The sequence below is a fragment of the Lactuca serriola genome, chromosome 8 (genome assembly GCF_051521515.1).
Source record: "Lactuca serriola cultivar US96UC23 chromosome 8, Lser_US96UC23_V15, whole genome shotgun sequence".
NCBI classification, from domain to species: Eukaryota; Viridiplantae; Streptophyta; class Magnoliopsida; order Asterales; family Asteraceae; genus Lactuca; species Lactuca serriola.
This window is the reverse complement of record NC_136415.1, coordinates 28,322,564-28,336,292: the sequence shown is the minus strand read 5'-3', so window position 1 is coordinate 28,336,292 and position 13,729 is coordinate 28,322,564. Positions and strand designations below refer to the sequence as shown.

Genomic DNA, 13,729 nt, shown 5'->3' with positions numbered 1-13,729 from the left:
GTATGAGGTATTATGGGGGAAATCACTAAGCTTCGTGCTTACAGTTTTCAGTTTTGGTTTCAGGTACCTCCTCAGCTAGGGGAAAGGAGCCGGCGCGGTAGCAGCACGTCACACACACACTCTCTTGTTTCCGCAGTTACGAGTTTATTCTGGGATTGATACTCTGATATTTTTTTGATCGAATGTTGTGGTTTTAATTTGGTTTTCAATGAGAAGTGGTTCAACTAAACAATGTTGTTAGGGTGCAAAGTCATGCTTGGATGTAATGTTTTAGGCTTTCCTCTTTGTATGTGTAAATGGGTTGAGTCTTTTCCTATAAATAGGAAGTGAGTGACTCTCATTATGTAAGGAATCATTTGGAGTGTTAGACTAGAGAGAGAAATTGTATACAAACCCATTTGTATAATCTTTCTAGATCTAATAAGAGCTTAAAAAGATTTATTTACTCCTTGTGTTCTTGAATTTGTATGATGAATCACTAGATCTTTCCTAATTCCGCACATGCCATCATAATCAACACCACTACAATTGGTATCAGAGCTTGGTTTTCACGATCAACGTGACTTTTGAAGAACGATTCTCGGTTTGGCAATCTTTGTCACAATTTGATCAATTTTGGTGAGTCTCTCTCTATGATCTCTCTTAATTTTGTTGAATTCATGCGTTGCGTTTTTGATTTGTGATCGTTTGACTCATTGGATCAAATTTTTCTTGAAAAACCCATTTGTTGTGATCCAATAATTTTTCTGTTGATCAAAGCCCAATCCAATCCAATATTCATGTATTCGATTCGATTCTCAAATTTTTACAATTGCTCATTTGAATTGAAATTTAATTCTAAATGAATTAATTCATATGTTTGCTCCTGTTCATCAGATATATTCGAAGCCCAAATCTCATTTTAAGCCCAAAATAGATTGAATCTTGATACTGTTCATGATTTGTTTGAGCCCAAATAAATGATCCGTTACTGATTTGCATCCATTATCAAATAGATTAAATATTTTTGTGTTCAGTAGTGTTCATCTTTTCATCGATTCTTATTTCGGAGATCTCGTTCTTATTTTATCAATCTTGTCGATCGATTTGGCTGTGTTTGAGGATATAAATCTTGTGAATCGATTTATAGTTGATATCCTTTTGTTCATATCAATTATCTTGACCCGTATTCTCTCACTGTGAATCAAATATACGAATTTGTTAAAAAGGTCGTTTATTGAATGATGTTTGAAGTCGATCGGTGATTTCACTTTCAGATTTTAGTCTTTTAATGATTTTGATTCAAAGATTGGAGAACAAATAATTGGAGATCGACTCTAGAATCGAGAATCAAATGTCGAATGGAAATAATTGATGATAATTTGGATTCGTGATAATTAGATGTCGATTGATTTTGTTAAATTTGTTGATTTGGAGTCGATTTCTAATTAGATTAAGAACCGAAGAACGAACAGATGATGAATGTCGATTGTTGATTTTGGGAGTCGTATATTTGATTTCAAAGGCTTTTGTTTGTTGATTGGACGAAGCCTTGAAGATTTTGCAGTCAATGTGTTTGTTTTTGATGTCGATGAGTTTTGGGAATAAGGACTGTGAAGGTTAAACTTCGAAATGGGTTATTGATAGGGATGGATTGAAATCGAATAGTTATGTTGACAATTGAAGGTTTGGATTGCAGTTTTGAGTGCTGTTCTTTGGTCGCTTGAATGTCGATCAAATTATATCAAAAAGAAAATACTTCAAAACCTTGTTTATATGAACGACGGTTTGAGTATTGAGTGATTTTGTGTTCTTGAACAAAAAGAGAAGACTTGTGATTTGGAACAGTTGGGTTTTGATCGAAGCAGTTAAGACGAAGAACCGTAAGAAACGAAGAATCGATTTCGTTCATTTTGGGTTAGATTGAAAAGCGAAGAACAGATTTTGGTGTTTGGGGCATATAGTTGATTTTGGGTGTTGATATTCGAAGACTATGAACTGGAACAAAGAATTGTGTTTTGGGTATAATTGGGAAAAACGAAGGGTTCCTGGAATTGGAACGAAGACATGAAGAAAAAAAACGAAAAAAAAAACGAAGGGTCTAAAAGCGAAGGGTTATATTGTTGGGTGTATTTTTCGAAGGGTATAGATTTACGAAGAGGAGAGAGAAAGTATCCTACTCTTGGTATGTTACTCTTCGTATGTTGATGAATTGAAGGGTATAGATTTTTTTTGTAACACCATATACATTCAATATATCTCTTAAACACCCAAATCACCATGTTCAATTGTGCAAGCTTTAATTCCACATGCCAAACCATGTTCTTTGTCACTACAATTGGTATCAGAGCGGGTGGTCTTGATTTCATCAAGAATTGATCCTTGATGGCTATTTTGATTTGGTGATTCTTCATGTTCTTATTGATCTTTGTGTTCTAGAAATCGAATTTTTCTTTGATTTGATCCATAATTTGACTTTCTCTCTCTAGAATACTTGTTTGTATCACTTTCTCTTTCTAGAAAACCCATTCAAAATCACTTTCTCTCTCTAGAATTCTTCAAGTTTTTGTGATCATGGTGGGTTTGCCATATGATTCTTGGATTGTGATCGTTAAAGATGTGAAATACAAAGTCAATGAAGATCAATTTTATGGGTTGTTAAGCAAATTGATTTCATGGGGTAATTTGGTTTCTTATGGAGGTTTGAAGGATGATCATGGAAGCTTGGTATTTCAACCAATTTGTAAGATTGCATGGTTGAATAAAATTGCCTTGTCCATATTAGTTCGTAGTAGAAATCAAAAGGAAGGAGAAGAACGAGATTTGTTCAATAAGAAATACATTTCTCTAATTGAAAACTCAAATGATCTTCGTGCTCTTAAGTTTCTTGAAGTTTTTGACAATGGAGTTCAATGTGATGTTCTTGATGTTCAAGAAAAAGGAGTTCAAGTTGATGTTCATGAAGAAAAAGTTTTTTGCTCGATTGGAGTTCAAACCGATGATATTTTGTGTTCTTGTGATTCGTTTGAAGGAATGATTCCTTATCGGAAGCCGGTGATCCAAGAAAATCACAAGTATCAAACTCCAAAAGATTTGATTCAAACTCAAAACGTTCATGTTGTTGAAAGTGAGTTTGTTCATGAAGTCAAGTCTTCAAGATGCAAAAAGATGAGAAAGAAAAAGAAGAAGAAGATGAATCGGAAGAATAAGCGGGTTTACTCACAAAAATCGTCATATTTTATGAAGCCAAAATCCGTGAAGCAAATTTGGGTTCCAAAGCAATAATCTCCAAATGTTGCACTGAATTTGAAGTCAAAACCCAAATGTGTTGGTGGTTCTTTTGAAGATGTTCTTGGATCGTTGAAGAACACGAAGAACGAGTTGTACATCTCGCATGGTGGGTGGTACAATGTTCGATTTGGAGATTTTCTCATTCCGACAAAAGAACCAAGATCTTCCAAATTTGATTCATTCGTTGCAAATGGATCTCAATTCGTCAAAAAGATATCTCAAATTCTCAAATGGATTCCAAAATGTCCATGATTTCGATTCGTATTTTGCGTTTTTCAATTTTTGATCGATTTGCCTCATTTGATCAAATCCGTTTCAACCCCATAGTTGATCCATTTATTTTTTTTTATCAAACACAAAATCAAAATTCTACTCTTACAATTTATTTTTAAATTTGAAATATTTTTTTTCAACAATGCTACTGTTCATATGATATCATTTTTGGAAGCCCAACCCTAAACACCTTTTCTCGTTACTATTCATCCTATTCAATTGAGCCCAAATCGTATTATACTCGTTGTTTCCTTAGTGCAATTCGTTATGCTTGGTATTGGTCATGCTTGAGCCCAACAATTTAATAAATTCATTTGATAATAGAGTCCGTGTTGCACGATTCTGAAAAAGTCGTATGTTCGTCATCGTTTTTCACGTTTGAACATTCTGATAATCGACGATTGTTCGGCTGATGTGTTTTCTTTTCGGTTCTTCATTCTCAATAATCAATATTGTTTGAACATCGATTTTGGTTATTGAGTTAATCAATCGAGGTATTTCAAGAACAAACGAATTCAGAAAAGTCAAACAAAAGTCAAAATTGAAATTTTGCTTGTTGATCAGTGAATCTCGAATTGAAATTGGTTAATGAGAGTTATAGTTGGCTTCGAATTTGTAGTTGAAATCGATTTTGGATTTGGATTGTTTGGAATCAATGATAGTCGATGTCTTTGGATTCGAAATGGGAGCATCGATAGTTTGATTTTAAAAATCGTCGACATGACGAATTTGCTTTTGACGATTTGTGTAGGAGAAAGTGAAGTTTTGGGATTGAACAATCTCAAAGTTGAACATGTTAAATTGATGTTTTAATTGTTGACTGCTGGAGTAGAGGATTGCTACTTGGCATCGAATGAAATTATATTTAGCTGGTCCAAGTAGAGTGGGTTGATAATCGGAGTGTACAATCACAGGTTTAAGGTTGATGTTCATTGTTTCGAAGGGAAGGAGGTGTGGTTGGAAACGAGATGAGTTAATTGACGTCCTTGTTGTTGAAAAGCGAAATCTTGGAGTCGATTGTAGAAATCGATGTGCGAAGGGTCTGATGTTGCAATACTTTCAATTTGTAAATCAATTTGGAGTCGATGGTTGGCGATTCGCTTTGGATTGAAAACCAAAAAGCGAAGTCTGGAAATTGAATGGTTTGTCTAGGTCGATTTTCAAATGGAAGATGGTTGATCGATTTTGAAAGCTAACTGTTTGAAGTTACTGAATTTGCTTTTGGAGTCGTCGACTGTTTTGGATGGAAATCAATCGTATTTGGTGCCGATTTTGAGAAATTGATGATTTGGTGTTTGTCGATTTCGAAAGTTTGGGTTATGGATTGATTTTGAGGAATCGATCTCTTGATTTGTTTTGTTGACTGAAAAACGAAGATTTGGGAATCGATTTTCAGTGATGTTGATTTACGAAGATTGGGAAGTTTTGGATTAAAATTCGAAGGGTATATGGATGAATTGAAAAACGAAGATTTTGGAGTCCAGATTCGAAGGGTACAAAGTTGTTTTGGATTTGAATGAAGGGTTACTGGTTTTTTTTTTCTTTCGAAGGGGAGAAAGAAAGAGTCTTCGTACGAAGGGTTGAAAAAAAAAGTCTTCGTAAGTTACTGGTTCAAGTCAGAAAAAGTCGTCGTACCTGTTCAAGTCTTCGTTTCCGTGTAATTGGGGAAGAAACAAAAATGTTTCAAAATTGGACCCTGCAATTTCGAAAACATGGCAAAATTGGTCCAGATTCGAATTTGGAGCAAAACTTGATGAGAATACAGAATTTTCGAAGTGAGTCCCTACAGTTTCGAAAAGTTGGCAGAAAATACCCAACTTCGAATTTGCAGTAAAAAGCTGAGAAATTGAAGAATTTTACAGTTCTGATCCCTGTAGTTTGTGCGAATTTATATTTTCTACCCAGTTTCACAAATGGGGGAGAATTTCGCATTTGACGGTTTTTGGCGCAACGGGTCCCTGCAAGTTTCAGAAAGTGACAATTTCTACCCGGTTTTTGAAAAATCTTGCAACTTTCACTAAAAAAAAATCAAAAATTTTCATTAATTGAAAATTTTTTGTGGCTTTTTCGTGATTGTTTTTCCGTGCAAGATTTTTGGTGATTCATTTTTGGTACACATCAAGGGGGAGTATCGTGAAGATTATTCCTCGGGCGCTTCTCATCCTTAGTGGGTTTTATAATCATTTTTTTGATTATAAAAAGGGGGAGAAATGATGGGTATTTGAAGCTTCTCGGGTTTGTCGAATATTCATTTGCGGATTTGAAGACCGGTGTTACTTCGAGGGGGAGTTTGGTCTTGATCGCGCTAGCTCGTTGGAGATTAAAGTCGGACATCCAATCCTAACTTTGAGGGGGAGAATGTTAGGGTGCAGAGTCATGCTTGGATGTAATGTTTTAGGCTTTCCTCTTTTATGTGTAAATGGGTTGAGTCTTTTCCTATAAATAGGAAATGAGTGACTCCCATTATGTAAGGAATCATGTGGAGTGTTAGACTAGAGAGAGAAATTATATACAAACCCATTTGTATAATCTTTCTAGATCTAATAAGAGCTTAAAAAGATTTATTTACTCATTGTGTTCTTGAATTTGTATGATGAATCACTAGATCTTTCCTAATTCCGCACATGCCATCATAATCAACACCACTACAAATGTTTTAACTGTTAACGTTTTCTATGTAATGTTTAAACAAAATTTTTGGACGTGAAATTTTGGGTCGTTACAAGTGCATAGTAAATTTGACTTACACATACATATGAAGTATCTAGATGATTATATGCTAAATGTGCCTACTGTGTGTACTTCCTAATATATGTGTTAGATGAAATATTATAATATGATTTTATTTGATTTAATCGTGTGTGTGTGTGTGTGTGTATATATATATATATATATATATATATATATATATATATATATATATATACATATGGGGTAGAAAGTGGATGATAATGGTGAAATAGATGAGATGAGATGATGATAAGATAAGAGGCCTTGACTTTATAAATGATCTAGCTGTTTAGCATAGTATAGATGATGACCAAGGACTATCTCAGACAGTCCAGGGGAGCTCTGACAAGCTCACAACTTAGATGTGTTTTTTGAACTATGTGTGCATTAAAAATATACTCCATCCCCCCTGGTTGTCTGTGCTAAGGAATCCTTAAGCAATGTTGTCTACCCCGATGCTTATAATGATCCTTAGGATAGGTACCTTGAGACTAGTATTTAGGGTCATAATGCGAGGATAACAGAACAGTAATGGGTAATTGAGTTGAATTGTTTGATGAAAAGAATATAATTAAAGAACTTAATTATTATGCGTTGAAATCCAATATACTCACCAAGCTTTCCCAAGTCTGATCCACTTAGTTTCCTTGTATCATAAGTAGCGATACAAAAGCACATGTGTGTTGAGATGATTCCGATGAGAGGATATTGGAATGTAGACCAAAATGTTAATGTACTATTTTGTAAGACATGTAATCTTTCGTTTATGCTTATGTATTGTATTAACGATGTCATCATAAAGTTTTTAATATAAATAAAGAACATTTCTTCAGAAAATGATTTGATAATATTATTATCATGTTTTGCGAATAAAATCCGTATTATAATTCTTTAAAAAGAATACTCTGATTTTTAGTAAGCATAAATAAATCGGTTTTTTCTGATCATGAAATTTGGGGATGTCACACCAAATGTGCTAGTTACCCCAAACCACAAGAACCATTCGTGTAATTTACTCTTATTTTTTTTTTCTTCGGATGCATATTAAATTATGGTTAGTTACTTATAGTGCGTTTAGTTACGGAAAAATAAGCTGTTTTCGGAAAAAAGTTCCAAGAAAAATGAGAATTTTGAAAATACATTTAGTCTAATAAATTTTCTAAATTTTTCACGGAAAATGAAAATTTTCCATTTTCCAAAATTATAAAGAACTTTAAAAATTTTAGAAAACAAATTATCATTGTTTTTCATATTTTTCTAATTCTAAGATATAAACACACGCCCACCCGACCCCACCCACATCTGTCTACCCTCACCTTAACACCCCCAACTCACCACGCCCCTACCCAAGCACACCACCCACTCCCCCACACCCCCACTACTCTACCTCACCCCTACAGACACACACCTACCCACTACCACTACTACCATAATCATCGACCTACAATCACCACCCCGCCGCCACCACTACCACTCACCACCACCACAATTGCCACCCCACCTTACCTCACCGACCTACCATCGTCACCCCGTCGTCACCACTACCACTCACTACCACCACAATTGTCACTATCGTCGCCACCACCACTGTCACCATCGCCATTACCCCCACCACTGTCATGACCACCACCACTGCTACTGCCATCCCGTTGTCGCCACCACCACAAAATCGCCATCATCTACACCATCACTGCCACCGTCGTCACTTTCACCGCTACCACTGTCGTCACCACCACTGCCACCCCCACCATCGCCACCACCCCACCCTACTACCAGTACCGTTTTCTAAAAAATGAAAATCGATAGCAAAATACACATCTAAATACGTCTTCTAATTCAACAAAAAATAAAAAAAATAAGTTTTAATTGCATTTTCTAAATTTTCCAATGAAAACCGAATAAAAAACAAAAATTAAAAACGTTAACAAAAAACATAAAATAAAAATTGTTTTTCCGTAACTAAACGCAATTTTAATTTCTGTATTTCTAAGTTATTTAATTTTAATATTAAAAGAATATTAGACTTTTAATATATTCTGATTCAAGAAGGATATGAAAGAAAAATACGAAAGGTCGTCGAAGAAAACCAATTAAAGAAAGAAAACGGAGGACCTACGCTTCCATAAACGAAATTAAGATCAATCAAACCCTTTCCTTTTTTCCAAAGTTCAATTCCTTCGGAATCCATACAGATCGATAAAACAAGACTTCTGTATATAGAGATATATACAAGAATAGTCGTTGCACACCATGGGTTGCTCCTCCTCCCTTCCAGGTATCCTAAATTTCGTATTTTAGGGTTTTACTGATTCTATATTATCAACCTAAAAATTTTAATCAGTGCCCTTATATTCATTTATATTATCGATCTTGAGCTGGAAAAAGTATTAATTAGACTTTGTATTGAAATTGCTTCTTATGCTTGCTGCTAAAACCGCCTTGTTACATGACTTAGCTTTTGCGATATTTCTTTTGATCATTTGATTGTTCTTGGGGATTACTGGTTGCAGATAGGAGTGTTGGGCGGGTGGGTGGGCTTAATCCCGACGGCGGAGATTCTGATGCCAAAAATCTACGTGTTAAGGTTGTTCTTTTGTTTACAGTCTGAAAGTTAATGTGTGTTTATGTCGCATTAATCCATAGATATGCTAGATTTTGTTCTTAATTTCATTTAGTACTATTAGTCTATTACTAGCAATTGTCAGATAAGACCTGAACAATTTCCATGATTGAAAATAAATCCTGATATATGAAATAGAATGGGAGATAAAGTGTTGTATACATGTCTATTTTATTCTAGACTGAATAAACTGTCACTACATAATCATTTTACCCTTGTATTCCAACAACTAGTTCTCACATTATTCATCAATTTTAACATGAGAAGAGTTGGTGGAAATATTTAGAAGGGTAAATAGGTAAAAGGATTGGTCTCCAAACCAAGTTTTTTGAATTAACCCATCTAGTAATTCTATCCAGAGTAATTAAAAAAAAGTACAATTGTCCAGATTAAATGCTTAACCCATAAAGCTCATTAAGTAAAAAAGAAACAGCCTCTAAACACTATAATGGGAATGACATCACTTGATGAAGAGAAATAAATATTAGGTAATTTGACATGACACAAGAAATGTATAAAATGCTATCTAAATTACTTTCATGTATTAAGTTGTCAAAAGATATTTTTATTTTTATCAATAAATGAAAATTGATTGGCAACATTTTGTTTATTACAGCTGGTGCTATTAGGGGACTCTGGTGTTGGGAAAAGCTGCATTGTTCTTCGCTTTGTTCGTGGTCAGTTTGATCCAACATCCAAGGTTTTACTTATATAAATATTTCTTTTTCCACTTATATAATAAGATTTCATTTCATATTAAACTTTTTATATAGTTTTTACACTTAAAATAGTAATTGATTTGATATGCTTTACTATTTTTTATCTAATCTCAGGTCACTGTTGGAGCTTCATTCTTGTCACAAACAATCGCTCTCCAAGATTCTACAACAGTAAAATTTGAAATCTGGGATACTGCTGGCCAAGAGAGGTTAAATTTTTTTTTGTTGACTTGGTCAACAGGGATTCCCATCTTTCTTACTTCTTATAGAAAGATAAAAAATAAAAATAAATATATATATTGTATTTTTCAGATATGCAGCTTTGGCTCCACTTTATTACCGAGGTGCAGCTGTTGGAGTTATTGTATATGATATAACTAATCCTGACTCATTCCATAAAGCTCAATATTGGGTCAAGGTATTGTGTTTCTTTATTGATTCCGATGGAACTGGAATTCTAGATTCCATTCCATGCTTAATGGATTTCATATTCCTAGACCAAAATAAATACCTTTTTATGTTGTACAGGAACTACAAAAACATGGTAGCCCAGATATTGTATTAGCTTTAGTTGGAAACAAAGCTGATCTTCAAGAAAAACGAGAGGTGTCAGTTCAAGTAAGAAACTTTCCTCATTTCAAGGACTAAATATATATATATTGTCTTTTTTGCCCTTGCTTAACCATGGTTGAGTTTGTTTTTTTTATTAACCCAAGGATGGAATCGAGTATGCTGAAAAGAATGGCATGTTCTTCATTGAAACTTCTGCCAAAACAGCTGATAACATCAATCAGCTATTTGAGGTAAAACAGTAAAACTTGGTTTTTATGTGAAAAAGAATCCGATGACGTGGCATTATTGATGACTTGGCATTGTTTTTTTTTTTTTTTAACAGGAAATTGCAAAGAGATTACCACGACCTTCTGCATCATGATACCCATTTGATTTAAAATATCAAGTAAACATTATGGTGTGATGAAGGGGGGTTATTTATGTATATTTGTGAGACAGTTGTTTGATGTTGATAAACAATGTATTTTGTTGATTTTGTGTTGCATTTGCCAGACTAGAACTGTTGTTAAAAATGAAGAAACAATATTTTTCGCTATGTTGCAAATTAGTTACTGTGTAATCAACTTATTTCTAACGATATTTTTGCCTTATAATATGTTGAAACTAATAAACTATTATGAGTAGAAATAAACAAATTACCCCACAATCGCACTATTCTTATGTGGGACCCATAAACATTTTAATAACTAGAAAAATAACTACCTGCAATCGCATTATTTTTCCAACAAACATTTTGAAACCACATCCAGCATGGCAGCCATAAAACAATCCGATATAGTGGTGGTCATCGTCCCTTTTCCGGCACAAGGTCATCTCAACCAGCTCCTCCACCTCTCCCGCCTCATCGCCGCCTACAACATCCCAATCCACGTCATCACCACCACCAGTCACGCTCGCCAAGCCAAGACCCGCATCCATGGCGCCTGGGATTCACTTTCAATCGACACCATCCACTTCCATGACTATCCAACTCCGCACTTCCCCTCCCCTCCACCTGACCCCACCGCCGCCATCAAATTTCCCTCCCACCTCATCCCATCTTTCAAATCCGCCATGCATCTCCGACAACCCTTTGTCGACCTACTTTCGACAATATCGCCGGCGTCAAAACGAGTCGTCGTCATTTACGACTATCTCATGGGACCAGTTGTTCAAGACGTTGGTTCTTTTCCTAACGCCGAGGCCTATATGTTCTCTTGCTGCTCCGCTTTCGCTTCCTTTTGGTATCACCAGGAAGCCACCGGCCGGCCACCTCTCGACGGCGAACTAGAATCGATAAAGAAAGAACTCCCTTCTGGTGAAGATTGTTACTCAACAGATGGTTTACAGTTCATTCTCTCCACAGATGTTTCTTACAAGAAATTTACATCTGGTACGATTCTCGATGCTTGTAGGGTTATCGAAGGGAAATACATCGATCTACTCGAACAAGAAGAGAATGAAGATCACCAAAAGCTGTGGGCCCTTGGCCCATTCAACCCAGTTGCCATAACTCACGATTCAACTCACAAACGACATAAACTATTCGATTGGCTCGAGAAACAAAAACCCAACTCAGTTCTATATGTTTCGTTTGGGACGACTACTTCCATCAGCAATGAGCAAATCCAAGAGATCGCTTTGGGTTTAGAAAAAAGTGAACAAAGTTTCATCTGGGTGTTGAGAGAGGCTGATAAAGGCGATATCTTTGATGAAGGGGAAGTTAGAAAGATCCAACTTCCAAAAGGGTTCGAAGAGAATGGGTTGGTGGTGGCGGACTGGGTACCACAGTCGGAGATCTTGGCCCACCCGTCCACCGGTGGTTTTATGAGTCACTGTGGGTGGAACTCGAGCATGGAAAGCATCACCATGGGTGTGCCAATGGCGGCATGGCCGATGCATTCTGATCAGCCACGAAATGCTATGCTTATAACTAGAGTGTTAAAAACTGGAATGTACGTGAGGGATTGGACGCAAAGGAAGGAGTTGGTGAGTTCGACGGTGGTTGAAGGGGTGGTCAGGAGATTGATGGCGTCTGATGAAGGGGAGGAGATGCGGAAAAGGGCGGCTGAGCTAGGTGATAGGGTGCGGCGATCGGTGGTGGATGGTGGCGTTACGCGGATGGAGTTGGATGCATTTGTCGCTCATGTGACAAGATAGAGACTGCTTGTGGTCTGGAATATGGAATTTGATGATAATATAATATAATATTCGAATATTGATAGACAATTCCATGATAATTTACGGAGAAAATTGATTTTGGTCTCAATTTTCAGAGCATGTTTTAAGTCATGTTTTTTTTTTTTTTTTTTTTTTTTTTTTTTTTTGGGGGGGGGGGGGGGGGTTGAATTCATCACCATTCGCGCATTTTTATTTACTTTTAAATTATCAATTTAGTAAAAAATAAATTTAATTTAAATTTTAAAACCCAATGTTTCATTAGATAACGAGAAGTAAAATTGCTTTTCATACCCATTTTGATAACAAAATATTAATAATACGTACGGTTTTCTTTATTCCCAATAAAATATTAAGTTGCTTTCCTTCTGCTGACTTCTTTTAGTTGTAAAAAAGCAAAAGTGGAAGGTAAAAGTATCGCCATCCGTGGGACTCGAACCCACGACCACGTGGTTAAAAGCCACGCGCTCTACCAACTGAGCTAGAACGGCTACATGTACTTCCAAACCTTAAAAGGTTTAATAACTACCATAATATCAAATATCATAGCTATGATTAAAGAAAAAGGAAGAAGAAAACTTCAAATTTGATTTTTTATGGATTGAATATAATATGTTTAAATGTTTGTAAAAAATAAATTTAGGTTTGTTAACGAATTTGGTCCTTGTAATTAATAATAGTTTAATTTGTAACGTTAACTTGTCTACTTAACGAATTTAGTCTTTTCCAATTCTCGCTCATTAACCTTTTTTTTTCTACGATCATCAAACTTTAAAATAAAATCTTAACCCAAAACAATGATACCATACAATTTTATTCTGAAATTTTCTAATAATGACAAATATAAGAAGTATTAATCGTGAAAAATATTACTATAATTAAATATTAAATACATTTATTATGGAGATTATTAATGCATTTCACATTTAATTATCGTAATATTTTTTATAATCAATGCATTTCATATTTAATTATGATAATATTTTTCATTAATTAATTCTTTTTATAGATTCCCTTAAGACACCTTATATGTTGCCTTCCGGCACATGTTAAAAAATCTCTTTTATTTTATCTCTCCTATTAATATTGTTGACAATACAGATCATTAGGCCACTATATCAATTGCTTGATGCAACGAGGTTATGGTAAGTTGGTCCGCTTCCATGAATAATCTTTTGGTAGGTATTACACATTGCAATATGAAAAATGCAAAAAAATTTATATATACTTTCTTATTTTGTTTTCTTGTAAAGGTGTATTCGAAATTAGACGGTTACGAAACTTTGTTTTTTGACATTGTTCTTGGCCTTGTTGATTTACTCCGCAAAATATTTAGCGTGAGGTTATTGAATTCATGGTTCAATAAGACGGCATAAGCGCCTTTATT

General features: G+C 35.1%; 2 protein-coding genes and 1 non-coding gene across 3 annotated transcripts; 2 read left to right on the top strand and 1 right to left on the bottom strand.

The window, feature by feature from the left end:
• Nucleotides 1–8,346: 8,346 nt before the first annotated feature.
• Nucleotides 8,347–10,720, top strand: ARA6 (Ras-related small GTP-binding family protein). Its single transcript, XM_079013306.1, has 8 exons — nt 8,347–8,548; nt 8,784–8,857; nt 9,510–9,593; nt 9,727–9,821; nt 9,925–10,030; nt 10,141–10,230; nt 10,329–10,415; nt 10,508–10,720. The coding sequence occupies exons 1-8, from the start codon at nt 8,524–8,526 to the stop codon at nt 10,544–10,546; spliced, it is 600 nt and encodes a 199-aa protein (XP_078869432.1). The 5' UTR covers nt 8,347–8,523; the 3' UTR covers nt 10,547–10,720.
• A 93-nt stretch (nt 10,721–10,813) lies between these two features.
• Nucleotides 10,814–12,408, top strand: LOC145066122 (zeatin O-xylosyltransferase-like). Its single transcript, XM_079013305.1, has one exon. The coding sequence runs from the start codon at nt 10,936–10,938 to the stop codon at nt 12,322–12,324; it is 1,389 nt and encodes a 462-aa protein (XP_078869431.1). The 5' UTR covers nt 10,814–10,935; the 3' UTR covers nt 12,325–12,408.
• A 352-nt stretch (nt 12,409–12,760) lies between these two features.
• On the bottom strand, nt 12,761–12,833 carry TRNAK-UUU (transfer RNA lysine (anticodon UUU)). Its single transcript has one exon. It is a non-coding gene; the product is annotated as a tRNA-Lys (tRNA).
• Between the last annotated feature and the right edge of the window lie 896 nt (nt 12,834–13,729).